Source organism: Dendrobates tinctorius, unplaced genomic scaffold (genome assembly GCF_039654945.1).
Source record: "Dendrobates tinctorius isolate UK_male_01 unplaced genomic scaffold, ASM3965494v1 ptg000254l, whole genome shotgun sequence".
NCBI lineage: Eukaryota > Metazoa > Chordata > Amphibia > Anura > Dendrobatidae > Dendrobates > Dendrobates tinctorius.
The window spans coordinates 7,289,893-7,317,516 of NW_027361921.1; the positions used below are offsets into that span (position 1 = coordinate 7,289,893).

General features: G+C 46.9%; 1 protein-coding gene across 1 annotated transcript; it reads right to left on the bottom strand.

Annotated features, from left to right (window-relative positions):
* Positions 1-582: 582 nt before the first annotated feature.
* On the bottom strand, positions 583-27,077 carry LOC141067770 (uncharacterized). Its single transcript, XM_073558236.1, has 3 exons — positions 26,489-27,077; positions 25,641-26,227; positions 583-645 (listed from the first exon to the last, which is right to left on the bottom strand). Exons 1-3 carry the CDS (start codon positions 27,039-27,041, stop codon positions 583-585), a joined length of 1,203 nt encoding a protein of 400 aa, XP_073414337.1. The 5' UTR covers positions 27,042-27,077.
* Between the last annotated feature and the right edge of the window lie 547 nt (positions 27,078-27,624).

Consider the following 27,624-nt stretch of genomic DNA (forward strand, 5'->3'; position numbering starts at 1 on the left):
TTGTGTACAGCTTTTTTTCCAGGCGATCGACCATCAGAAGGGTGGCTGATCATTAGTTGTTTAACCCCTTAAAAACCGCTGATACACATTTAAACAGCGGTCGTTAAGGGGACTTATTCCATCATTGCCATTTTAAAACGGCGTGAATAAGGTTATAACGCCCACCAGCATCAGAAACTCTCTGGAGTTTCAGCTACCGGGAGATCCTGGAGAAGATCAGGGACGGTTTTTCTAGTCCCCAATCACGTGATCACCAGTATTAAATGAATAATGGCGATCACGTAAAAAAAAAGTGCCAGCTATTGAAAACATTTCTCTCTCTTCTGACATGATATACATACTAGAGGTGAGACGTAAGGTCCCTAAGCTCCCCCCCCGATGCCTCCGCAATCTTGCGATCCCTCCAGCTTCGTCCTACCAGCTCGCCACCTCCTCTTCCTGAAAAAAATGGGGGGTGCATGTACGCCCGCTGAGATCTGCCGGCCAGCACCCAGCAACAGGTGGAATTTTTATTTGGTCTCCTATGACAGCACCATGGGATCTGCCCTTCAAGGACAGGAAACCTACAGACATAAAAGGGTATCACCTCTCCCATGAATCAGTTGGGGTTTCCTGTCCTTGACGAGTGAACCTCTTCAGACATACCTGTGAAAATAGAAGATTGATCGAATTCCCAGGCCCAACAAGTCGGTTCTTGCAGCGGGGGTCCCCATGCCTCGGTTGGTGCAAGGTCCCTATAAGCGCCACATTGGGTTCAGGGTGGACCACATGATAGTGAGCGGAGCGGGTGGAGCAATGTCAAGGGAGGATTAGCAGCTCCGGATGGTCGGCACCTGAAGACAGGTGAGTATGCCTGGAGCTTGCCAGTGATGTCTCCTGAGTGGGGCGCTCTGGAGCGTTCAGCCCAACGTTGTGCGGGGGGTCCAGTGGTACTTCCAGCCCGGTGGTGTGTCCAGGCGCCCAGGAGTGTGTCCAGGGTGGTGCCGCGGGGGGACATCTGGTGATGCCGCCGGGCGAGCCCTGATGGTGCATTCGGGGGGCTCTCTAGTGACACGTATGGTGCGGGCCCTGGTGATGTGGCCAGGACCAGCCCTGATGATGCAGTCGAGGGGCTTCCTAATGATGCATCTGGGGCAGGCCATGGTGTCACATCCGTGGCGGGCCCTAGTGAGGCAGCCAGGGTGGGCCCTGATAAAGCGACCGGGGGACTCCCTGGTGACGCATCTGGGCAGGCCCTGATGACACGGCCTGGGGGCGCCATGGTGATACGTCTGGGGGCAGGCCCTGGGGCTGGGGTGTCTGGCGGATCCATTGGTGTGACCAGCGGGGCTCCGGGCCTGCAGGTAGGGGCGGGGCGATCTGGGGTCTGCATCACTTCCGGGGGCGCGGCTCGTGAGCTCTGGGGAAGGGGCTCTAAGATGGCTCTGAGAACCAGGTGACCTGCTGACCCGGATTTCCGTGGGAAAACATGGGGGCGTGCCCATCATTTAAAAAGGGCACATGCACAGACCTCCTTGCTTCTGGGCCTAATCCTTGTTCTGAAAGGATGGAGTCAGACGAGCAGCAGAAATCGGATCCTGAGCAGCAGCGGCCGCTCAGTCAGAAGCCTCGGCATCCTGACGACGACCCCGTGACAGTGCGGGAAGTTGCTGTGTAAGTGAGTCTGGATTCTGCAGAAAGGTCCAGTCAGAGAAGCTCCAGCAGAGTTGACCATTGAGCAGCCTTCAAGTAAGGTCCTTCAGCTGAGATGCGTCCCCCCCCCCGTACCTATTCATTTGATTCATATTGGTAAGTGATCTTCATAAAAGTTCACTAGGTGATGTAGTCTTCCCTTTATTTTTTCTCCTGATCCTGCCAGGGACAGAAGTGTACAGGGAAATCGAGACATAAGGAATGTGCACTTTGTAGGTGCCTCTTGCCAGACTCCTATCCATAGAGGTTATGTCAGTATTGCAACCAGCAGAGGGGACACCTACAGGTGCATCTCACAAAATTAGAATATTATCAAAAAGTTAATTTATTTTAGAGGCAATACAAGCAGAGTGATGTATTTCAAGTGTTTATTTCTGTTAATGTTGATGATTATGGCTTACAGCCAATGAAAACCCAAAAGTCATTATCTCCGTAATTAAGTATACTTTATAATACCAGGTTTAAAAAATGATTTTAAAATCCAGAATGTTGGCATACTGAAATGTATATTCAGTAAATGCACTCAATACTTGGTCGGGGCTTCTTTTGCATCAATTACTGCATCATTGCGGCATGGCATGGAGGCGATCAGCCTGTGGCACTGCTGAGGTGTTATGGAAGCCCAGGTTGCTTTGATAGCAGCCTTCAGCTCTTCTGCATTGTTGGGTCTGGTGTCTCTCATCTTCCTCTTTACAATACCCCATAGAGAGCTTAAGGTCAGATGAGTTTGCTGGCCAATCAAGCACAGTGATACTGCTGTTTTTAACCCCTCTCTGACATTAGACGTACTATTCATCCATGTGACCTGGGCTTTACTTCCCAAGAACGGAATATTATGCCATAGCAATTGGCCCCGCACACGGGTGGTGTGAGGTCGATTGCAGCCGGGTGTCCGCTGATTCTCTAAGCAGACACCCGGCACTAAGTGCCAGTAGCGTTCACAGACCACTCCCGAGACTTTAGTCCCCGGAATACTGCGATCGAACACGATCTCAGCATTCCGGGAGCAGGCAGAGGGCTGACACTCTCTGCCTTTGGACTGGAGACCCCGCAGCTTGACGCGGGGTCCCGATAGCTCCCATGGTAACCCGATGTTGTCATAACGACATCCGGGTTACCAGATCTGAGAAACTTCCTGTCATGCCCAGAGAGTCAGGAAGTCTCTCAGGTCAGTGTGCAGAAAATGCAGCGCTGACACCATCTGTAGCATGCAGATGCTGCTTCATCTGCATGCTAAAGAAGCGATCAGCCTGCACAAAATGAGTGTCCCATAGTTGGACTAAGTGTAAAAATTAGATTGCAGTAAAAAAAAAAAAAAAAAAAGTTTTAAATAATTGTAAAAAAATTTTTTTTTAAAAATTATAAAAAATAATTATTCTATCATTAAATCAATATTTGAATACAAAAAAAATCTAAACAATAAAAGTACACATATTTGGTATCGCCGCGTCCGTAATGACCCAACCTATAAAATTGTCCCACGAGTTAACCCCTTTAGTGAACACCATAAAAAAGGCAACAAAAAATACTATTTTTTCTATAAAATAGTTTTTCTTATATAAAAGCGCCAAAACATAAAAAAAGATATAAATGAGGTATCGCTGTAATCGTACTGACCCAAAGAACAAAGCTGCCTCATCAATTTTACCACACATGGAATGGTGTAAACGCCCCCCCCCACAAAAAAAACAAATTCATGAATTTCTGCTTATTGCTAATTCTGTATCCCAAAAATAAGAATAGAGAGCGATCAAAAAATGTCATGTGCCCGGAAATTAAACCAATAAAAACGTCAGCTCGTCCTGCAGAAAACAAGAGCTCACATGACTCTGTGGGCCAAAATATGGAAAAATTATAGCTCTCAAAATGTGGTGATGCAAAAACTATTTTTTGCAATAAAAAGTGTCTTTTAGGGTGTGACAGCTGCCAAACATAAAAATCCATCATAAGGTCTCTTTCACACGTCCTGATATTTCCAGTACCAGCGATGTCAGTGTCCTTGTGTGTTATACTTGCGGCACATGTATGTGTGCTTTTTAACGGCGCTGAGGTTTAAGGTTATAGCTCCCCCCAGCGTCGGAATTTCTCCGGGGTCTTGGTTGCCGGGGGTAGCCGAGACCCTAGAGAACATGATTCAGGTTGGTTTTTACCGACCCCGGTGTTGCGATCGCCGTTATTAACGATGTAACTGACTGTAAAAAAAGTAGTCAGATTTTCCATTTAAATTTTCTCTCCCAGTACCTTCGTTGTCTCTGCAGGCCCCCCTGAAGTCCTCCAGGTCGCCGGCTTCTTCCCCGAGAAAATGTTGGGCGTAACCGAAGTGCGCCTGCCGAGATCTGCCAGCCGGCACCTGGCAACAATACAAGATTTTTTCAAATTGGTTCATTTTGATCACTGTGATAGACCCTATCACAGTGATCAAAATAAAAAAAAATAGTAAATCAAACCCCCCTTTATCACCCCCTTAGTTAGGGAAAAATAATAAATTAAAGTATTTATTTCCATTTTCACATTAGGTTTAGAGTTGGGCTAGGGTTAGGGTTGGGGCTAGAGTTGGAGTTGGGATTAGGATTAGGGGTGTGTTAGGGTTAAGTTTGTGGTTAGCGTAATGTGTTAGGGTTAGGTTTGTGGTTTGTGGCATTAGCATTAGGGGTGTGCTAGGGTTAGGTGTTATGATTGTGTCACCGAGGAGGAAAACAAAACCAAGCTAAGTCACAGAAAACCAGAGAGGTTGGTACCTACGTGGATTGCAGACCCCTGATCCTATCCACACAACTAACAGCAGCCGTGGAGCGTACCTACGATTATTCTAGACGCCTCGTCACAGCAGGAGGACTAAATAAGCCTAAAGCAAGAAAAGGGGAAATCTAAACTGCCCCAGAGCAGACCCCAAAGGAATAGACAGCCCCCACACATGTATTGACGGTGAAACAAGATGAAAGCACAAACACAGTTAAGAAAATAGGCTGAGCAAACAATGGGGCCCACACTAACTAGAAAGGACAGGAAAGGAAAGATACTGTCTGCAATCACACCGAAAAACCCTGCAAAAAATGTCCAACACTTCTGATAGCAAAAAAAACCCTGAAGTCACTAGACTTCACCCACTATATCAGCACTCTGGCATATTCTGAGAACAGATTAAAAAGAGACCAATCTAATAAGGGACAAAAAGCAAACTGGCACATACAGTAACATAAGAGTGGAAATTCAGCACAGCCCCAGATGGGGCTGGCTGACCACACAAAAACTGAATAGACAAAACCAAATCAAATGTGAACATTAGCAGAGAAAACTTCGCTTGAGAAGACAGGAACTGAGCTGGAAACCAAGACCTCAGGAGGCAGGAAAAAATCACCAGCATGGGAATAGGGAGTCGGCTGTCTTAAATCCAGTCTGAGATTCCAGATGTCCAATCGTCCTCATTATCAGGTGGCAGGTCTCTGTTAATTAGATCAGCTTCATTACCTCCTGCCACCACCAGAGGGAGCCCGGAAAGAGAACTCACAATTCCTCTGTCAGCACAAACAGTTCCCTCACCAGAAACCAGAGGCAGACCAGAAAATGAGTTCACAACAGTAACCCCCCCTTGAGGAGGGGTCACCAAACCCTCTTCCACGCCACCAGGCCGATCAGGATGGGCCCGGTGAAAAGCACGAGCCAATCTATTGGCATGAATGTCAGAGGCAAAGACCCAAGAATTATCCTCCTGGCCATAACCCTTCCATTTGACCAAATACTGGAGTCTCCGTCTAACCAAACGAGAATCCAATATTTTCTCTACCTCACATTCCACATTGCCTTTAACCAATACAGGGTCAGGAGGTGCCGCCATAGGAACTACTGGCACAACAAACCTCTTCAACAGCGATTTGTGAAATACGTTATGGATCTTAAACGTAACTGGAAGAGCCAATCGAAAAGAAACAGGATTAAGAATCTCCAAAATCTTATAAGGTCCAATAAATCTTGGCTTGAACTTTGGAGACGCAACCTTCATAGAAATATTCTTGGACGACAACTAAACCATATCACCCACTTTAAACCGGGGACCAATGGTCCTATGCCGGTTGGAAAACCGCTGGGCCTTTTCCTGAGAGTGACAACTTATCCACCACTTGGTCTCAAATCTGCTGCATTCTCTCTACCACAGTGTCCACACCTGGGCAGGCCGAAGATTACACTTGCCCTGAAGAAAATCGAGGATGAAACCCAATGTTACAGAAAAAGGGCGACATCAAAGTGGCAGAACTAACTCTATTGTTTAGCGCGAATTCGGCCAAGGGCAATAATGAGACCCAGTAATCCTGATCAGCAGATATAAAACATCTCAAATAGGACTCCAAAGTCTGGTTTGTTCTCTCAGTCTGCCCATTGGTCTGAGGATGAAGTGCAGAGGAGAAAGATAACTGAATTCCCAGATTGGAACAAAAGGCTTTCCAGAATCTGGAAACAAACTGGACTCCTCTGTCCGACACAATGTTCTCAGGAATCCCATGCAACCGAACCACCTGTTGTAAAAACAAGGGCACCAACTCTCAGGAAAATGGCAACTTTGGGAGTGGTACAAGATGGACCATCTTAGAAAATCTATTACAAATCACCCAGATAACAGTCATTCTCTGAGACAGGAAGATCAGAAATAAAATCCATTGAGATATGGGTCCATGGCCTCTTTGGCACCGACAGGGACATCAATAACCCACTAGAATGAGAACAGGGTTTAGACCGAGAACAAGTCCCACAGGACTGCACAAAATTCCTGACATCACGAGATAAGGCAGGCCACCAAAAATACCTGGATGACCAGCCAATGTGGAGCAATGAACTTCAGACATCACTCTCTTCCTCCACTAGTCAGGAACATACAATTTTCCCATAGGACAAGACTCAGGTTTAGCCTCCTGAAATTCCTCCAGGGTGCGTCTCAAATCGGGCGAAACGGCAGAACTACCGCCTCACCTAGGATGGTAGTAGGCTCGGTCACAATAAGAGAATCAGCAAAGAAACTCCTAGAAAGGGCGTCTGCCTTAACATTCTTAGTGCCCGGAAGAAAAGAGACCACAAAACTAAAACGCGTGAAAAACAAGGCCCACCTAGCCTCTCTAGGATTCAAGCGTTTGGCCGACTCCAGATAATTCAAATTCTTGTGGTCGGTGAGGACCACAACTTGATGTCTAGCTCCCTCCAACCAATGTCTCCACTCTTCAAATGCCCATTTCATGGCCAACAATTCTCCACGTCATAGTTGCGTTCAGATGGGGAGAACTTTCGAGAAAAGAAAGCACAGGGATTCATCTTAGAATTCACAGGATCTTTTTGGGACAAAACAGCTCCTGCACCAATCTGAGAAGCATCTACCTCCACCTGAAATAGAAGTGAGACATCAGGTTGCCGTGAATCTCCACTTAAGCTCCTGAAATGCTGAGACAGCCTCTGGAGACCAATTCAGCACATGAGTGCCCTTCTTGGTCAAATCAGTCAGTGCTTTGGCAATACCAGAAAAATTACCTATAAATTTACAATAGAAACTAGATGTGTATTTCCTGAAGGAAGTACAGATAGTGCTTTGAAATGGTGCCCGGGCTGCCACTTTAAGAGAGACTTGCCTGCTGCCCCTGCAAGACTTTCAACTCAGGATCCGTTTTACCTGTGGGTGCCTCTCAGGGGCCACTTTGGCCTGTGGGGCCCCTCAGGGTCTGATTTGGTGGGTGGGGCCCCTCAGGCTCCGATTCAGTGGACTGGGCTCCTCAGGGCTTGAATTGGTGGGCGAGGCCACTCTGGGTCCGATTTGGTGGGCGGTGCCCCTCAGGGTCCGATTTGGCGGGTGGGACCCCTCTGGGTCTGATTTGGTGGGCAGGGCCCCTCAGGGTCTGATTTGGAGGGCGGGGCCCCTCAGGGTCCGATTTTGTGGTTGGGACCCCTCAGGGTCCGATTTTGTGGTTGGGGCCCCTCAGGGTCCAATTTTGTGGCCGGGGCCCATCAGGGTCCGATTTTGTGACTGGGGCCCATCAAGGTCCGATTTTGTGGCCGAGGCCCCTCAGGGTCCGATTTTGTGGGTGGGCCCCTTAGGTTCTGATTTTGTGGGCGGAGCCCCTCTGGGCCCAATTTGGTGGGCGGGACCACTCTGGGTCCGATTTGGTGGGCGGGACCACTCTGGGTCCAATTTGGTGGTCGGGGCCTCTCAGGGTCCGATTTGGTGGGCAGGGCTACTCTGGGTCCGATTTAGTGGGCGGGCCCCTCAGGATTCGGTTTGGTGGGCAGGGCCTCTCTGGGTCCGATTTGGTGGGTGGGGCCACTCTGGTTAAGATTTGGAGGCTGGGGTCGCTCAGCCTCCGATTTGGAGGCCGGGGTCGTTGAGCTTCTGATTTGGAGGCCGAGGTCAAAGAGCCTCCGATTTGGAGGCCGGGGTCGATGAGCTTCCGATTTGGAGGCCGGGGTCGATGAGCCTCCGATTTGGAGGCCTGGGTCGTTGAGCCTCCGATTTGGAGGCCGGGGTTGTTGAGCCTCCGATTTGGAGGCCGGGGTCGACGAGCCTCCGATTTGGAGGCCGGGGTCGATGAGCTTCCGATTTGGATGCCGGGGTGGCTCAGCCCCCGATTTGGACCCCAGGGTCGCTCAGCCTCAGATTTGGAGGCCAGGGTCTATCAGCCTCCGATTTGGAGGCCGGGGTGGCTCAGCATCCGATTTGGAGGCCGGGGTGGCTCAGCATCTGATTTGGAGGCTGGGGTGGCTCAGCCTCCGTTTTGGAGGCCGAGGTGGCTCAGCCTCCAATTTGGAGGCCGGGGTCGATCAGCCTTCGATTTGGAGGCCGGGGTCGATCAGCCTTCGATTTGGAGGCCAGGGTCGATCAGCCTCCGATTTGGAGGTCGGGGTCGATCAGCCTCCGATTTGGAGGCCGGGGTCGATCAGCCTCCGATTTGGAGGCCGGGGTCGATCAGCCTCCGATTTGGAGGCCGGGGTCGATCAGCCTCCGATTTGGAGGCCGGGGTGGCTCAGCCTCCGATTTGGAGGCCGGGGTGGCTCAGCCTCCGATTTGGAGGCCGGGGTGGCTCAGCAGCCTCAATAGTAAAAAGATCTAATGTTAAAAATAATAATAATAAAAAAAAATAAATCAGGTTATATTCACCTTCCGGCATCCTGCGCAGCTTTCCCGGGCCTCAGCAATGCTTCTGTTCCCAGTAATGCCTTGCGAGACCTTTGTTGACGTCGCGGTCTCGCGATATTGTAGCGGTCTCGCAAGGAATAGGGACCGTTACAGTAATCGCGAGACCATAACGTCATCAAAGGTCTCGTAAAGCATTACTGGGAATGGAAGCATTGCTGAGGCCCGGGAAGGCTGCGCGGGATGCCGGAAGGTGAATATAACACCATTTTTTATTTTTTGTTCTATTTTTTACAGGCATATGGTACCCAGAGCCCGGAGGACAGTCTCCTCTCCTCCGGACCGTGGGTACCATCCACAAATTTTCTGCTTACTTTTCGCATGGTGGGCACAGCCACATGCGGAACAACGCAATCCTATGGGTGCAGGATCGCCGCGATTCTGCAAATGAATGAGCTTGCTGCGTATTTTTCCGCGATGCGATTCCGCCACGGGAAAATCCACAGCATTAGCACAGCATTGCGGAATCCCATAGGATTGAATAGGATGCTGTGTTTTTGCATTTTCGCGGCAAAATTGCACGTTAAAAAACGCCGCGAAAACGCAAAAAAAAGTGACGTGTGAACGCAGCCTAAATGTATCGCTAAGTACCAATATCATTTGCCTGTGACCTCACAGGATGCAATGTAGCTTCTAGTAAACCAAATTCTCCTATCTTCATCAGTACAGGCTCTAGCTCTCAACTTTAGCTACTGTCTCCAATGATAGAGGTTGTGGGTTCGTATTCCTGGTGAGATCAGATCTGAAGAGAATTGTGTATCTAATTAATGTAAGTGTTCATAGAGATACCATCCCTGCCCCCGAGGAGTAGCCATGAAGTGATGAAGACTTCCGAGTGACTGTAAGCCGGGTCAAACACCTGACGTGTTGAGATATCGGGACTAACCCCTCAAATCAGGACAGTTCGGCTGAACCAAGGACGTTTGGGAGCGATGTTACTTCTATTTGTTTTTATAACTAAATAATGCTTCCTTATTCTTTATATAGTGGTCCTCAGGTTGGTGTACAGGGGCTTGCACCCAACATTCCTTGGTGCAGCTGTTGCTATCATATTTTATCTATGTACTGTAGTTCTCTTAGGGTATGTATATCCCTCTCTGAGGAAGCTGACATGGTGAAACGCGTGTAAGAGGGAACAGTGCTAGATATGTTATCTCAATCTGTATACTACTTTTTTCTAGTCCTATATAGGACAGTGTAATTCTTATTTCTTTCAAGAAGGCTTGCTCCTTTAAATTATATGGACCTCATTATGTTGATGGTCAGAGCTGCCACTAGGAATTTTGGGGCCCCATACTGGCAACATTTTTGGGGGCCCCCTTGAGACCCAGGCTCCACCCTAACTCCACCTGGAACCGTCCACAGTCCCACATCCTCACCAATCACACATTTACAGTTCCCATCACCACATACATAACCAGCAGCTTTTGTTTTGGCAAAAAGATTTTTTAATCTGCCACCATGACAAGGTGAACTCTTCTGACCGGACTCTTCTCTATTGTAAGGCTGTGTTCACATGTTGAGCTTTTTTTTTGCGGATTTACCAAAAAATCAGCTCAAAAAATGCTTAAAAGAAGCTCCCCATTCATTTTAATGCATTTTGCACTTTTTGTGCATATTGAAGCGTTTTTTTCCGTGAAAAAAACGCTTTGCAGTAAAAAACGCAGCATGCTCATTAATTTCATGGAAAATTCCGCATTTCTAGCTATTTTCTATGTGTCTTGGGACGCGTGAAAAAAACCGCATAAAAAACGTGCATATTTTGTGCAAAAACCGCGCAGAAAAAAACGGGCGTTTTCTGGGAAGGAGTCCTGTTTTTATGCAGAAATTTTGTGCATACGTCTGCACATAGTCTAACTTGCTAAACATTTGTTAAAATATCCAATACAATTTAGGTACATTTTAATTTATTTTTCAATTTTTAAAATGACCAATAATATCACAAACAAGAAACAAATTGTAACGCCGGTGTGTTTGTACCTTGTTTCCCCGGCGTTAGTTTGCATGTCTCTGCTTTAACCCTTTGCTCCTTTACCACTAACCAGCTGGGATACTGTTGTCTTTTACCGTTGCTATGTCCTCTGCAGTGTGCATGATTTATCACGTGTGTTCAGGCTTGCAGCCACTGCAGTCCTCTGCTATGCTGATTTGTGTCAGGGTGTGCGCGGCCACACCTCTCCTGCTTTTATGAGGAATGGATGTGTGCTAGAATTGCTGCTCCAGCTTATCGCTGTGAGGCAGCTCCTATATAAAGTTCCCTGCCCTGTGGGGCATTGCCAGAGCTTCACAATGAGTTCCTGAACCTAGCCATGTGTGTTTGTGTGTTCAGCTCCTGCTCAAATTGCTATCAGTTCTGGGAGAGCTGATGCCCTTTGTCCTTGTCTGAATTGTGTCCTGTTTTTCCGCCTGCTCTGGGGGCAGAATACCCAGATCACCTTTCCTGGAGGCTGCATATCCAAGCCCATTCCTGTTGTGTCTTGTTTCCTGAATTCTTGATCCCGGATCTGTTCTGGTACCTGACCCTGTCTAAACTGTGTGCTATATGTTATGTTCCTAAAGTCCTGTGTCTTGAATCCTGTGCCCAGTGACTGTGACTCTTTGCTAACTGAATTTCTGTGATCTAACCTGGGTTCATCTTGGAAGTAGGAGTCTGGTGTGTCTGCTGAGTTTATGCTACTCTGTGCTCAGCTTGTTATTCGGCGCATTCCCCGGCCGGCTGCAGTCCAACCTGGTGGGGTTTGCTTGAGTTCCTTTTTAGGTCGCTGCCAGATGTCCGAAGCCCAATGATCGTGGCCTCTTTTCCGGAGCCTGATGACCGCTGCCTGATGTCCGGTGTCTGACGACCACTTCCAGATGTCCAGTGCCTACCGTTCTCCGCCAGATATCCGGATCTTATCCTTCCCTGCCTGATGCCCGAAGCCTGCCGATTGCTGCCAGATGTCCGGAGCCTGATGACTGCGGCGTCATGTCCGGAGCCTGATGTCCGGAGCCTGTCGATCACTGCCAGATGTCCGGAGTCCGATGCCAATGTTCTGATGTTCTATCCAAGATCTGAGTCCTGATTTCCTGCCTGAGACCTGATGTTCTGATGGTCGCCTGGTGCCTAGATTTCCTGATGTCTAGATGTCCTGCCTGTGACCTGATGTCCAGTCCATGGTCTGATGTCCAGTCTGTGTCCCGATGTCCTGCCTGAGACCTGTCGTCCTGATGTCCATTTGGTGCCCTGATGTCCTGATGTCCAGTTTGTGTTCTGATGTCCAGTCGGTGTTCCGATGTCAAGTCCGTGTTCCGAAGTCCAGTCCATGTCTTGATGTCCGGATGTCCAGTCTGTGTCCCGATGTCCTGCCTGAGTCCCAATGTCCTGCCTGTGTCCTGATATGTCTCGATGTCCCGTCTGTGGTCCTGGTTCTCCAGCCTGTGTCCAGATGTCTAGCCTGTGGTCCTGGTGGTTCAGCCTGTGTCCAGAGTCGGTCCTGCCTGTGTTCCTGGATGTAATCCTCCGTGTTCCTGGGGAGTCTCTAGCCTTGCTTCTCGGTGACGGCTCTGCCTGGATCTAACCAGCCGATGACCTGTGTTACCATGCCAGTGTTCCTGTTCCTGTCCTGCCTGTGTCCCAATGTACCGCCGATTCCCTGGGGTCCTCCCTGTGATGACGTCTGTTCTGGGTCGGTGTCTGATGTTCTGCTGAGCCAGTGCTGTGCCTGAAGCCTGAGAGAGCGGCCGTCCTGATATTCCCGTGCCAGATGACCCTGGACTGCATCAACCCATGATGACCCCTGCCATCGTCTGAAGTCTGTCCAAGGTTGATGTCTGATGTTCTCCTGCTGAGCCTGTGCTACGCCTGAGCCCTTAGAGAGAGGCCGGCCTAGTATGCCCGTGCCAGATAGCCCTGGACTGCATCAACCCGTGATGTCCTCCTGTCTTCGTCTGTTATCCTGAGATGTGTACCCTTCCCTGAGGTGCAGAATCGGGAGCCTGGGATTATGTCCTGTCTATGTACTGTGTTGTCTTCAAGTAAACTTTATGTTTCTTCTTACCAGAAGTTGTGCGGTGTTGTCTAGTTATGCAGGCCGCCATCTTGCCCACATGCTCAGCTGCCAAAGACTCTGCTCGCTGACCTTCCCTAGTCTGGATAGGTCCAGGTTACCTTATATGGTCCAGTGGGTCGACATTCCTTCCTCATCTGGGATGCTCGCCCCACGTTGTCGAGGTCAGGCGATGTGGAGGCGTCTGCTGGGCAGTGTGTTGTGAGCTCTCTTGATCTGACTTTTGAGGCAAGGCTCCCTCTGGTGGATACTGCTGGTAGTGGTGCTGGTCAACATGATGTTAACCCAACAGCTGCAGAAGATAATTGGAGGAGTGGTGGTAGTGACTGGGACTACATAAGCGAGCAGGCTTCTCTCAATGACAGCCGGTGATACTCCTTTCTTTGCATACTGAGGATTTCTGTCTGCTGCCTGATCCTGCATTTTTTCAGCTAAGTGTCATTTGCTAAACCCTTTGCATCTGTTTTTGCCTTGCTGTCAGGGGTCAGCTTGCTCCCCCTGGTGCTGCTGGCTCCTGCCCTGTATTTTGTATCTTGTGTTTGTTTGCTCTGTCCCATTGTCACGTGGACCCGTCCTGTGTGACTCGACCCGCAGGCCAGTAATTAAAACAACAAGATACGGGGGAAGGGGAAACAGTTACAACGGTGGGCCCTGCGATAAGGAACGGGGACATGGAGACCTCCTGCACTCCCCTGAGTCAGTGTCCCTCACACTCCTAACATTCCCTATACAGGCTCCTCACCTGTCGCTGAGCCGGAACCTGTCACCCTAGCACACCCTACACCTATCACTTGCTAAGGAGCTGGGTGGTGCAGGCACTGGCCCCACCGCTGTACTAATACACATCAGGGAAAAATACAAACAGGGATAACACCACTTAGTTTGCTCTGTTGCTCTTGCTCCCAGCAACAGAGTCCAGCACCAGAATGCAGCTTTCCTCCTGAATAGCTGCTACTTCTCCAAGCTTCGTCAGAGCTGCAAGGAACACCTCTCTGTAATTCCTTCCTTCACCAGGCTTTACACCAGAGATCTCCTGAGCTGCAATGAACTCCTCTCTGTAGTTCCTTCCTTCACCAGTCTTGGTTGGAAATGAGCATTATCACCAACAGTGATTGCAACCACCTGACACTCTTTTATAGGTAAGAGCCAGCAATCACACCTGCTTCCTAATCACGTGCACTAAACTAAAGTAACCAGAGTGCAATGACCCTAACGGCCACCGGGGGCAAAACTAGAACTGAAACCACACAGTGCAATGACCCTAATGGCCACCGGGGGCATAAACTAACTTTAAGCACACAGCTTAAGGAAAAAAAAAGGTTACTAGTGCTTTTTATCTGTCATGATCCAGCATGGATCGTGACAGTACCCTCCCTTAATGAGGGGCCTCTGGACCCTCAAGACCACTCCTCATCAGGGAACCACCTACAGAGGGGATGCCCAGATCCAGAGTTCACCCCTGCAACTACCTGCACGTCAGGTTGATTACAAACTAGCACCGCTGGTATTGGCAATGTATGTGTTGTGAACGGCAGAACACGCTAAATAAAAATATAAATAAAGCGTGTTCGCCGCTCAGGGTCCACCATGCGGTAGATGTAGAAACCGCTGCTAGTAGGTAGCAGAGCACTATGGCGGTAATGTGCACAAGGTTTGATATCACCCAGGTGCAACAAGCCAACTCTGTTAAAGACCCAGAGCTGCAATAACAACTAATAAATATAGTAACGCTGAGCCTGTTAGCAGCACAAGGACTCAGCAGCACACTCGCGGTAGATGTCACCGGAGTAGTTATATATAACGGCACTACATCTGAAAAGACCTACCGTAGTTACCAGTGTGCAGAGCGTCGCAACCGTGGACTTACAAATAGGCTGCAACTGCAGCAAGGCGAAGAAAGTGCCGCACAGAGACACCGATAAAAACGCAGGCGCGATGTCAGGCGCTAGCAGGTGTTGCCGTGGAGCTGTGGCGTTCTGGCGCAAATACTGCCTCTATCTCATTCCCTCCCACATTCGTAATATCATAGGAAGGGGGTTTCAAATGAGTCATTCACCAGATCATGCATCCATGAACAAACACACAGCAGCAAGTATGACAATACTAGCGCATGGCGGAACAGCCATGCGCACTTTTTATAGCGAACGGGACCTTCCTGAAGTCTCCAGAACCCTGAGCTGGACCAATGGAATCAGGAGCAGGACCTGAGCACCTGACTCCTGAACTCCAATGGGAGATCGTCCCACGAGCATGCTCAGAGGATGGGATGAAGGACTTAGCCTCCGGAGAGAGTTGCTGCAAAGCAATCTCCTCTGCAATCTCCTCTGCAGTGGACAGAGAGCAGGAGACTGCAGAGTGTGAGGGTCTAGATTCCTGCATAGTCAGGGCAGAAATCTGACTCCTAACAGTATGTTCTGGAGGCACCACACATCTCCGAAGCGCCAATCTGGGGAACGATTTGTGTATGATTGGTGGTAACTCGAGCTGGTAAGACTCCGCAACACACTTCCACTGGATGTTTTTTGGTGGCCACTAGAGATGAGCGACTTTGCCTTTTTGCTGGTTGAGTCGGGTTTCATGAAACCTGACAATCGCAAAAGTCGGGTCGAACGAAATCGTCCGATTATCGTGAAAAGTCGAAGGCCGACTGAAACACGAAACCCAATGCAAGTCAATGGGGAAGAAAAGTCGGCAGTGAGTGGAGGACAGGAAACACACCTACAGTGCCCATTTTAATGCCCAAAACATCAATTCTTATTACTTAAGCTTGTCAACCTTAATTTACTTTATAATAATAGTTAGGCATTGAAAACTGGGGGTTATTTGGCTAAAGTTGTGGGGGGTAGGGCTGGCTCCAGATTTTCGTGGGCCCAGGGCCAAATAGTGTCAATGAGCTCCTTTAACACATGCCACAATTCATGATCCTCTGATACGGCAGAGAAATAGCAGTATAGTACAATGAAAAATACTTCACTTCTTACATCACGTGACTGACATCCATTTTAAATTCTCCAATAGCTCCAAAAACGGACAGTATATTACTCCATACAGTATTATGGCCACCGCATAGTGCGCTATACAGAGTAATGAGGCCCATATATTTCTCCATACAGAATCATTGGTCCCATATAATGTTCCATACAGTATATGATGAGCTCCACATAATGCTACAGTATATGTTGGTCCCCATGGATGAAGCTCCACTGTCTTATGGGCCCAAATAATGCTCCATATATAATTGGCCCCATTTCTAATGCTCCAGTGTATAATGGGCCCTGTAAATGCTGCTCCAGTGTCTGATGTCCACATTTGGAATGCTCCAGTTTATGGTGGGCCCCATATATCATTCTCCAGAGTATAGTGCTCCCTAAAAATTGCTCCCAACCTTTAAAACAATTAAATAAGTCTCCTCACTAGGGAATCCCTGTACTAGTCTGGACTCCTTGTCGTCCCCATCTTCCATCTCTCTGCACTTGGACTGTTTAGGCAGAGGGCGTACAGACGTGATGTCATCGCACTCTCTGACCAGAATGTCACTGTCAGGAAACGTGGAAACGTGGAAGAAGTATTTCAACTTTGCAAGTGCTGTGATCCTGAACAAGCAGGGGGGGCCCACTCATTGGCGACGGCTCTGGCACAGGGCCCCTCATAGTACGACGGTGTGTCTGACGGCTGGCACCCTCCCACCGGCAGAGACACTTTTGCGTACTATGAGGGGCCCTGTGCCAGTGCCGTCGCCCATGAGTATGCCCCCCCACCTGCTCAAGGAACCTGCACTTTCATCTGCATCTTCCTCTTTGTCACCGTGTAAGGTGGTATAGTATGCGGGAAGAGGAACCTGAGTTTCATCAGGGTCGGATTCTGACTGTGTAGAGTGCGAGGAGAATGTAGTGGTCTGGGTCAATGTACCAGCAGAATCATCTAGCAGTGGCTAGGCATCAGTGCACTTGTGGCGCCCCCAGGAGTGCGGTCGCCACAGTGGCATTACCTTCCTCCTAGGGAGTGTGATGTCATGCTTGGGAGCAACGAAGGATCTCTCTAGCAGTTAAACCAACACACAAAACAGTTCCCACTCCAGGCCAGCAGGGAGAGCTCTGAACCTGACTGCTGAGGAGCTGCTCTCTCTGGTTGGGAGGAGGGAAGTTAGGGCAGTCTGTGAAGGGAAGGGGAAGTGTGTGAGAAGGGGAGCTGGAGGATGAGCAGAGTTAAGGCTCACTCCTAGCTGGAGCGCATGGTCCGGATTCCGGTCTCCGAGTTTGTAGGGACACTGACGGTCCTGCAGCAGAAACCGGAGGAAGTAGCAGCTGTAAATGCTCTGTTCCCAACTAAGGCTCGGAGGCCCCAGCAGCGACTTGTGTGAGCCAGAAGGAAAAGGCTACGGCTGCCTGCCATACGAGAAAGTTTCAAAAGAGAGTCAACAGGGGGAAATTCAGTGAACTCAGTACTGCAAGTACCTCAGATAAGCACTAGAACGGAGGCCACACTACCTATCTGCAGAGACAGAATTCCTAATTTGCTTCCAGGCTGACCAACTCCTCCATCTGTACTCTGCGTCCTGTACGGCACTTACCAAGTACAGGTAAAGGAACTGCACGACTGTGTCTGTCATCTTTCTCCTGCGCCTGGCGCACGACTCTGCTACATCCTGCACTGCACACCATCTACCAACTCTTTAATCTGCCCTGCGACTACAGCCCTACCTGTGCAGGGCTTCTACATCTTAGTTGCACCACAACATCTGTCCCAGAGAAGCGACACTGCAGCGCTGGTCAATCTGATCAGAAACCACAGGTGACGTCACGTATCATTCACCTATAAACGTTATTCACCCCTTTGCATGGACGCCCATGCCCACGGACCGGGTCACCACCACCGTGACACATCCCTCTGAGACATCGGCCCGGTACCGATTAACCCACTGCCCTGGCCACCCACACTTGATGTCAGATTCGTCTTGGACTGGGGAATTCACAATTTTACTTGATAACCCAGGCATCGTATGTGGGAAAGAGCTACATGGAATAATGCGAAGTGTGGCCTGCTGCATCATTCACATTTGGTGGGGGTGAAGGACACAAGGAAAGGGGTTCTTAATGACCAGGAGCCAGCACTTGATGAATCAGTGCTTGCATTTTTTGAAACTTCAGAAGAGGAGGGCATATTTGCTGGAGTCTGTTTCGGCAATGTAAGCCAAAACCAGTTCCTGATGCTTCGGTTTTAAAAGCGGCTAACCTACTCCCAGAAAAGGTAGCCTTCCAGGCGTTCTGGAGCCAGACCATGACGCAGGCTCAACACCTCCTGCCTTAGCTGTTATTGTGCTTTTGCCACTACCAGCAGATGCACCACCACCATCAGTACCAGCTGGCCTCTTCCACCATACTTCCAAATTTTGGAGAAAATGTACCCAAAATAACATCAGATATATGGTACTGTATCAGAAGCGTACAGCTCTATACAGTCAAAGGATAATTGTCAATCTCCCTATATATTTCATGAGTCACACAGAGACGCTCACAGGCTCAGTATGGATTAGACAAGAATATAAAAAGTAGAAAAAGGGTACAGTATCATCAGATACCAGGTATATATAGTATAGTTTAAACATTCTAAATCTCTGTATATATTTCAGGAGGCAGACACAGACGCTCTCAGGCTCAGTATGGATTACAACACAATATAAAAAGCCGTAAAACGGTAATGGATCTGAAGCGTTCAGCTGTACACAGTTAGGGGTCATTGTCAATCTCAGTATTTATTTCCACAGTCAGAAACAGACTCTCACTTGGTCAGTTTGGATTAGACCAGAATATAAAAAGCAGTAAATGGGTAATGTATCACAAGCGTAGAGCTGTATACAGTGGTGGGGTAATTTTTAAATCTACATATAAATTGCAGGAGTAACCCACAGACTCTCACACGCTCAGGATGGATCACACCACAATATAAAAAGAAGAGCCGCAAGAAATAATCACACATGTGGGCCAATGTTCCAAGTGTCAATGATACACTTTGAGTGGTGGGTGGAGGAGGACTTCCTGGCAGAAAGGGTACAGTATCACCAGATACCAGGTATATATAGCATAGTTTAAACATTAAAAATGTACGTCTATATATCAGGAGTAGTGTTGAGCCACCCCGCTAGTGTTTGAGTTCGGTTCGTCGAACAGGAGGCAAGTTCGTTGAATGTTCGTCGAACATTTGACGAACACCGTTGAGCCCCATTGAAAACAATGGCAGACAAACACATAGAAAACAATTACAAAACACCTTAAAAGGTGTCCCAAAGCAGACACAATGCTCAGAAGACAAAAATAACATATGGAAAAGGGCAACTACATGTAGAAAAGAGGTGGAGGCGTAAAAGGAGGAGGAGGAGACACAGATATAGGCATGTCATGCCCTTATAAAGTCAAGAAAGACTGGACTAAAGATCTAAAATAAAAAAAATCTAAAATTCTAAAATCAAAGATGATCATATACCGTCGGACTTCCCACCATAAATTATGCCAACTGCAGATCGGGCGGCGTTATTCCCACGACCCTCCGAACAGCATCCATGAAGGCAAAGTGTTTGGTTTCCAGGGGCAGTATGGTTGCAAAGCTGAACCTTAAAGGAATGTACAGAAGGGCACCACCAGGAGTTGAGCCTGCGGCTTAATTGGACTCCACACGGGCAACCTCAACCATGCCAGCTATGGAAAAGATGGACAGATTGCAAGTTTTGTCGATTCTGTGGGTGGTGGTGCATGGCCGCTTTTAGTTATGCTAGCGATTTGTCAGCTTAATTCCGTTAATGAACGAGACTCCGGCATGCCCCCACGGTCCGCGTCCAGCTTATTAGAGGGACACGCGAGGTTCTGGCACGCGAGATCGAGCAATAACAGGTCTGTCATGCCCTTACATGTCCGGGGCTGCATGCGCACTACACTGAAAGGACCAGCATGTGTCGCTTACAGGTGCGGATAACCCGCTGAACCCCGTTAGTGATGGTGATCTGGGATTCCAATTCTTCCCCGCGAACGAGGATCTCCCAGTAAGTGTAGGTCAACCGGAATTCTGGAATTAGGCCTAACCGGCATTCCAGAAAGAATGTGAAAAAATTAATTGTCCAAACCACAGGTGCTGTAGCTTCCTTAACAGCTGAGCTCCTCTGCTGATTAGCACGCAGTTCTTACATAAACAGGTGGCATAGCTTGGTTCATGGGTGGGCAACTCTGCTGAGTAGCAGACAGTGCTTACATAAGCAGGCGGCATAGCTAGGTTCACGGGTGGGCTCCTCTGCTGAGCAGTAGACACAGGTACTAGGCCCAAAGTATTCACTGGGCTAAATGGAGTTAAAAATGGTTCTTACATAAACAGGCGGCACAGCTTAGTTCACGGGTGGGCTCCTCTGTTGAGTAGCAGACAGTGCTACAAGGCCCAAAGTATTAACTGGGCTAAATGCAGTCAAAAACTGGTTCTTTCATAAACAGGCGGCATAGCTAGGTTCACGGGTGGGCTCCTCTGCTGAGTAGCAGACAGTGCTACAAGTCCCAAAAGTATTTTCTGGACAAGATGCGGTAAAAAATTATTAGAAACACACACGGTGTAGCTCCTTGACAGGTGCACTACACCGCTGGCTACCAGACACCGCTACTGTGCCATGAAACTGTCTATTAACATTTAAAACCATTATTAATGTGAAAATAAAGTTACGCTTTTGGTGAATGAACCGTTCTCGAATGGAACCTCTAACAGCCGAATTTTAAGCAAAGTTTTCGAGTTCGACGAACGGCTCGAACACCGCCCAAAACAGCTCGAATTTGAACTTGGCGAACAGGTCGACTCGAACACCACTCATCTCTAATCAGGAGGCAGACTCAGACAGTCTCAGGCCCAGTATGGATTCGACAAGATTGTAGAAAGTTGAGAAAGGGTACAATATCACCGGATAACAGGTATATATGTAGCATAGTTTACACATTACAAATCTATGTCTATCTATCAGGAGGCAGACTCAGACGGTCTCAGGCCCACTATGGATTCAACAAGATTGTAGAAAGTTGAGAAAGGGTAGAGTATCACTGGATACCAGGTATACATAGCATAGTTTAAACATTAAAAATTTCTGTGTATATTTCCATAGTCCGACAAAGACACTCACAGCCTCAGTATGGATTAGACAAGAGTCAAAAAAATAGTAAAAGGGTAATGTATTCGAAGCGTACATCAGTATACACTGTTGGTGTATTTTTCAATCTTCATATATATTTCAGTCTCAGTAAGACAGTCCAGACTCTCCGCAAGAGGAAACGAGATGGATACAAGTACAGACGGAAAGACGAGTGATTGCAGAAATTTGTGAATTACTAATCACGGGAAAAACTCCCGGGAGAATTCTCAGAGGCGATGCTGACCCTCAATTACTTTGTCCTCACTGCCTATCATGATCTGTCAGGTAACTTTGGAGTGCAAAAGACAGAAGCCACAGGCAGTAGGCGATTCTATTGGATTGGCATGAGAGGACACATTTAAAAATGTGGGCAGGAATGTCACACGTCTGTGAGTCGGAAAACCGTGAAAGCTGATGATAAACCACCATTGCATCTTATTGTGAGTCGACGTCCATAACAAATGGAAGCCATTGATCATCTGAAGATAGAGCCCAGCAGGACAGGGCATAGCTATGTCTTAACCATCATCTATCAGTTCACTAAATTTGTATTGGCAGTCCCAGTGAAGGATTTAACAGCCCAGACTACACAGCGGTGGAGCAGGGAGAGGTAAGTATTGCAAGTGCTGGGGCCCTGAGCAAGCAGGGGGGGCCCACTCCTGGGCGGCGGTACTGGCACAGGGCCCCTCATAGTAGGCCGGTGTGTCTGACGGCCGGTGTGCACCCCCACCGTCAGAGACACTTGATTGTACTATGAGGGACCCTGTGCCAGTGCCATCGCCCAAGAGTGGGCCCACCCACATGTCCAGGGCAACGGCACTCGCACGGGTGCGTGCACCAGGTGGTGACCCCGGCCCTGGGGGGGGCAGCCCAGTTAGGGAGATTGAAAAAATGGCATATGTTTATGTTGGACATTCAGCAGCTGAAAATGGAGGAATTGGAAAAGTCCGAGGAAGAGGAGGACAAAAGAGATCCATTTTTCGGGCATCCCACATGTCAGCAGGGGAAGGTGGGACAAAATCCTTTGAAAGCCATGCATGGTTCATTTTAATGAAGGTTAGATCATCAACATTTTGGGTCGACAGACGGGTCCTTTTTTCTGTCAGGATTGATCCAGCAGCACTGAAGACTCTTTCAGATAGCACACTAGCAGCAGGGCAAGCGAGCTCCTGTAAGGCATATTGTGCCAATTCGGGCCAGGTGTCCAGTTTACAGGCCCAATAGTCAAAGGGGAATGACCTGTGAGGGAGAACATCGATATGGGAGAAGTAGTTTGTAACCATAGTTGACAACTGCTGTCTCCTGTCACTTTCAATCGATGCAGTATTACCAGTCTTGTGAACGGTACTTGAAAAATCAGTCCACAACATGGTCATGAAACCCCTGTGTCCACTCCACTTCGGCTGTGTGCACCACGAACACCTCTTCCATGTTGCCCCCTATGGCTCGTGGGAGAACCATCACCACCACTGTGTGCTGGGAATGCTTCAAACAAACGGTTTACCAGAGTTGCTTGTTTGTTAGCCAATATTAGCTCTAGGTTCTCCTGTGGCATGATGTTTTGGAATTTGCCTTTATAGCGTGGATCCAGGATGCTGGCCAACCAGTAGTCGTTATCGTTCATCATTTTGGCAATGCGGGGGTCCCTTTTTAGGATCTGTAAGGCATAATCACACATGTGGGCCAATGTTCCAGGTGTCAATGATGCACTGCGAGTGCTGGGTGGAGGAGCACTTTCTGGCAAATCAACATCCCTCCAGTCACGCACAAACCCTGTACCTGACCTTGCCACGCCAGTAGAGTTGAGCGAAACGGGTCGAAAAATTTCAAAAGTCGCCGACTTTTGGCAAAGTCGGGTTTCATGAAACGAAACCCAACCCTAGGATGAGGTCGGCCACGAGGTCAGCGACTTACGCGCCAAAGTCGCGTTTCAAAAGTTTGTTTTGCGCTCTTTTTCAGCCAATCAGGATCCACGGACACTGTGGGCAACGTGATGACATAGGCAGGGGTCACCACCATCTTTCAGAAGGGCATGCAAGTGATTGGCTTGCTTTGGTGGGCGTCACAGGGGTTATAAAAGGGCGTGCACGCCGACCGCCATCTTACTTCTGCCGATCGTAGCATAGGGAGAGGTTGCTGATTCTGTAGGGAGAGCGTTAGGCAGGGAAGAAGAAAAAAAACTGCTTCTGCTGCTAGCGATTTTGCCTGTACAACACACCAGTCACTGTGTGTGCAGTGCAAGGGGAGGCTATATTGTGGTGGATCAGCGGTGTTGGTTGTTAGGCTGCCTTCTAAGACTTCCTGACAGCTGCATTGCTGTTTACCCACTGCTCTGCAAACTGCTTTTTTAAAAGCAATCCCAATTTTTTTTTTTGTCCTGCTGAGGTACTGAGCGTGCATTTTTTCACACCATACAGCATCAGTGGGCCTCACACAATCCAAAAGTGTCCACTAGTGTGTGAAGAAATTCAAAATCTCCCTTATCCTGTAGTCACTTTTTTCACACCTGTGCCATCGAGCCTGTGACATAGCGCTCTGATATTCAGTGGGCCTCACACAATCCAAAAGTGTCCAGTGTCCACTAGTGTCTGCAGAAATTCAAAATCTCCCTTATCCTGTAGTCACTTTTTTCACACCTGTGCCATCGAGCCTGTGACATAGCGCTCTGATATTCAGTGGGCCTCACACAATCCAAAAGTGTCCAGTGTCCACTAGTGTCTGCAGAAATTCAAAATCTCCCTTATCCTGTAGTCACTTTTTTCACACCTGTGCCATCGAGCCTGTGACATAGCGCTCTGATATTCAGTGGGCCTCACACAATCCAAAAGTGTCCAGTAGGGTGACCACAAAAAATCGATGTCGGAATTTTGTCCGTCTGGACCCCACAAAACGATTCCCCTTTCCAGATATTGAGATAGCCAAAATTTGAGCTCGATCAAACGACGTTAACCCGTGCCGCTCGTCGCTCAAAGTTTGAAAAAATCCAAATTTTTGGACAAAAAGCTGACATATGGAGCCATAACTCCAGAACGGTAAATAATAAAAACACGCTTAATATCTCAAAAGAAAGCTAATGTTGTTCTTCAAAATTTATATTTTATACATAATTGTTGTTATTTTAAGTCAAACTGAGTTACAACAGCTTTTAGCCCCAAGAACGTGACCTGGTACCACTAGGAGCAATGGAGCATACTTCGTATATTTTGTTATTAAGTGATAAATTTTGGGGTTTTTTTGTATATTTTTGAGTTTAAAGTAGAAATATAACAAAAAAACAAGTAATACTGATAAGTCTAATGACATTTTTATTTTAAAATAAAAAAATGAGGTATATAATACATACAAAACAGACACAGAAAAGATACAGACGTAGTACCTACATGAGTTGATAATTTTACATAGTTATCTAATCTATTCTAGAGCTTTTGTTAAAGTAGTTTTTGAAACGTCAGAATATAATGTCCGGCATTTGCTTACAACTTGCAGGACATATTGCTTTTGTTCTTCATCTTTTGTCAGAAGGTCGTTAAAGTCGGTTATTAATTTAACACCACGCTCAGCCATATCATTAACTACTTTTAATGTTTTGACAATTTTCAATCCTTCTTGGAAGTCATTATTTTGAGGCCAGGTGTTTGGATTTTGTCTTAGGAAATCTGTTTTTATATTAAATCGGTCAAAGAATGTAAATGTTTCTTTGGTAAGTAAATTTACCAATCCTCCATCAACTACCTCTTTTAATTTTTCTTTCCTAACTTTTGGATTTACAACTAGCATGCTCTGATGGTTCATCTGTGCTACTGAGCAATTTATTAGCCATTAACAACTTTTCATCGTCTGTAATGGTGGGATCAAAAAATGATAATCCCACCAACTCTGCATTCAAATACCACAAATGGTTTGAAAATTTGGTCAGGGCTATTTCTGCAATGTCGTTGTCACATTCTTTGTAGTCTAACAGACTATGCAAAATACCTAAATCTTGCTTTGGCGCAAGATGAGCTTTTGGAGCATTGAACCAAGCTTTACAATAAATTTTAACTAGGAAAACAGAAATGGCACGCACAGAACTTTCTTCTTCTTTAGACATCTTAAATTGACGACGAAAAATGAACATTTTTAAGCAGTAAATAGCCTTTGCCATCCACCTAGCGTGATGAATGGTTCCTGGAGTTCTAAAACCCACAACATTGCCGTCTAGTGATCCAACAAATACGAGAACCAACTGCAACAGTTCCTTGTAGTCATCTCTGGGGTGGCTCTCAGTTAATTTGGTCTCGAATTCAGCAGTAACATTTGCAATCACTTCTGGAGTTAGCTGCTCTTGTATTAGATTGTCACTGATACCTGTGTCGTATTTTCCTTTGTCTATCTTGGGCCACGCAGTGAGGAATCTTTTGAAAATGTCTCGATGAGGTCCAGTGGTTGATCCCATTTTTGTGTCGAATACGCCTCTTAACACAATTTCCAAGATATGGTGATGGCAAGCTAGGTGTAGCAATTCTCTTCCTAACATTTGCTCCAATAGGACGCATGCTCCTTTGAGTCTTCCCGTGTTCGATGCTGCAGTGTCGAAGCACATCGCCTTGACGGTGTTGGGAAGACCCCATTCCTGTAGGCATTCATACACGGCTACGGCTTGCTCTTCTCCAGAGCTGCTTGCTGTTACAGGAACTCCCAGCAGCTGTTCCTTTTCGCCATATGAAATAGCGATAGCTATTCGCTCACATTGCTCATGTTTTAAAACACCCGGTAAAAGTTTACCATCCCAATGGACAACCACGGGCTCTTTTTCAGGAATGTTTACTTTATCTAAAAAAATTTTAGTATATTGTTCTCTGAACATTTGCCTTCTAGAATGTAATAAAGTTTTCGAGACTTTGTACTCAAGAGGGTCAAGGTTTAGTGCTTCTAGAGTAGCTATTAAAATTCTCGTGGCATTTCTGTCGGATACCTTACATCGATCTAACACAATGGATAATTTCATGTTTAAAATCTCTTTAACACCCCTTGCAAATGAAACTTTCATCCTCTTGCTCTCAGATGGTCCTGGATCTTCTGCAGCTTCTTCAGGGATGTCCATTTCCTCCAAGCTCTCAAGTTCCTGGTAGATGCTGTCCTCTTCAGTATCTTCTTCTTTTCCTTCTTCGAGCTTGTCTTCATCATCCGTCTCTAAGAAGCAACAAAAGAAAGAGAAAAAAACGACTATAAAAACTTGTCGTTTTAGCAGAATAGTAATAATACATAGGTACTAAATTACCTACTTCTAATTATCAATAGGTATTATTTTAAGAATATAAACTCAATCATAAAGATGCCAAATGATGCTCTCATGTACAATTTTCTTTCAATTATAATGAAACTATTTACTTATTTGCTTATCTACTTTTTAGAATAATAATAATAACAATAATAATAATAAAATAAACTCACCAATATCAAAAGTTTCTTCTTGGATTTGTCGGTTCATTTTTGCAAGTTCCTTTTGCGCCTTGATTTCTTCAGCTCGAGACAACTTGAGATCCACTCCAGCCATGGAACCTGGGCGGCCCTTCTGCCTCTGTTTCACGAGAAATGCCTTATCTTCTTCCAATTTCATCAGAGCCAAGGCATCTTGTTGAGCAATATCAAAGAGATCATTCAACTTTTCAACAAACTGTTTAAATTTGTTCTTGGCCGTTTCCGATGTTTTCTTCCGGTCTTTTTGAAGACTTCTCCACTCGGCGTGAAGTTTTTCCAGCTTAGTAATTGCATCTTGCTCATGTTTAGTCGGGATTCGAGCTTTCCCCCAAAAAATGAACACTTCTCGTATGGTCAGTTTTGCTGATTCTCTTACAGTTAATTTCACAGTACATAAATTATAAAATAAAGCACATAAGACTTGACGATTTGAGGGTAGTTTACAACCGGTGATCTGGTGAATGGGATAGCCCACAAGAAATAATTTATCCTTGTTCCGGCTTTGTACACCTGATGTGAATGCCATTTCAGAGTCCAATAGGTAAATAACAGTTAACTAGAAAAACGAAACAAAATATATTACAAACTTTAATTTCAATAAAAAAGTCATTAGACTTATCAGTATTACTTGTTTTTTTATTATATTTCTACTTTAAACTCAAAAATATACCAAAAAAAAAACAAAATTATCACTTAATAACAAAATATACGAAGTATGCTCCATTGCTCCTAGTGGTACCAGGTCACGTTCTTGGGGCTAAAAGCTGTTGTAACTCAGTTTGACTTAAAATAACAACAATTATGTATAAAATATAAATTTTGAAGAACAACATTAGCTTTCTTTTGAGATATTAAGCGTGTTTTTATTATTTACCGTTCTGGAGTTATGGCTCCATGTGTCAGCTTTTTGTCCAAAAATTTGGATTTTTTCAAACTTTGAGCGACGAGCGGCACGGGTTAACGTCGTTTGATCGAGCTCAAATTTTGGCTATCTCAATATCTGGAAAGGGGAATCGTTTTGTGGGGTCCAGACGAACAAGATTCCAACATTTTTTTCCCCCCATAAGAGATCCGGTCACCAGTGTCCACTAGTGTCTGCAGAAATTCAA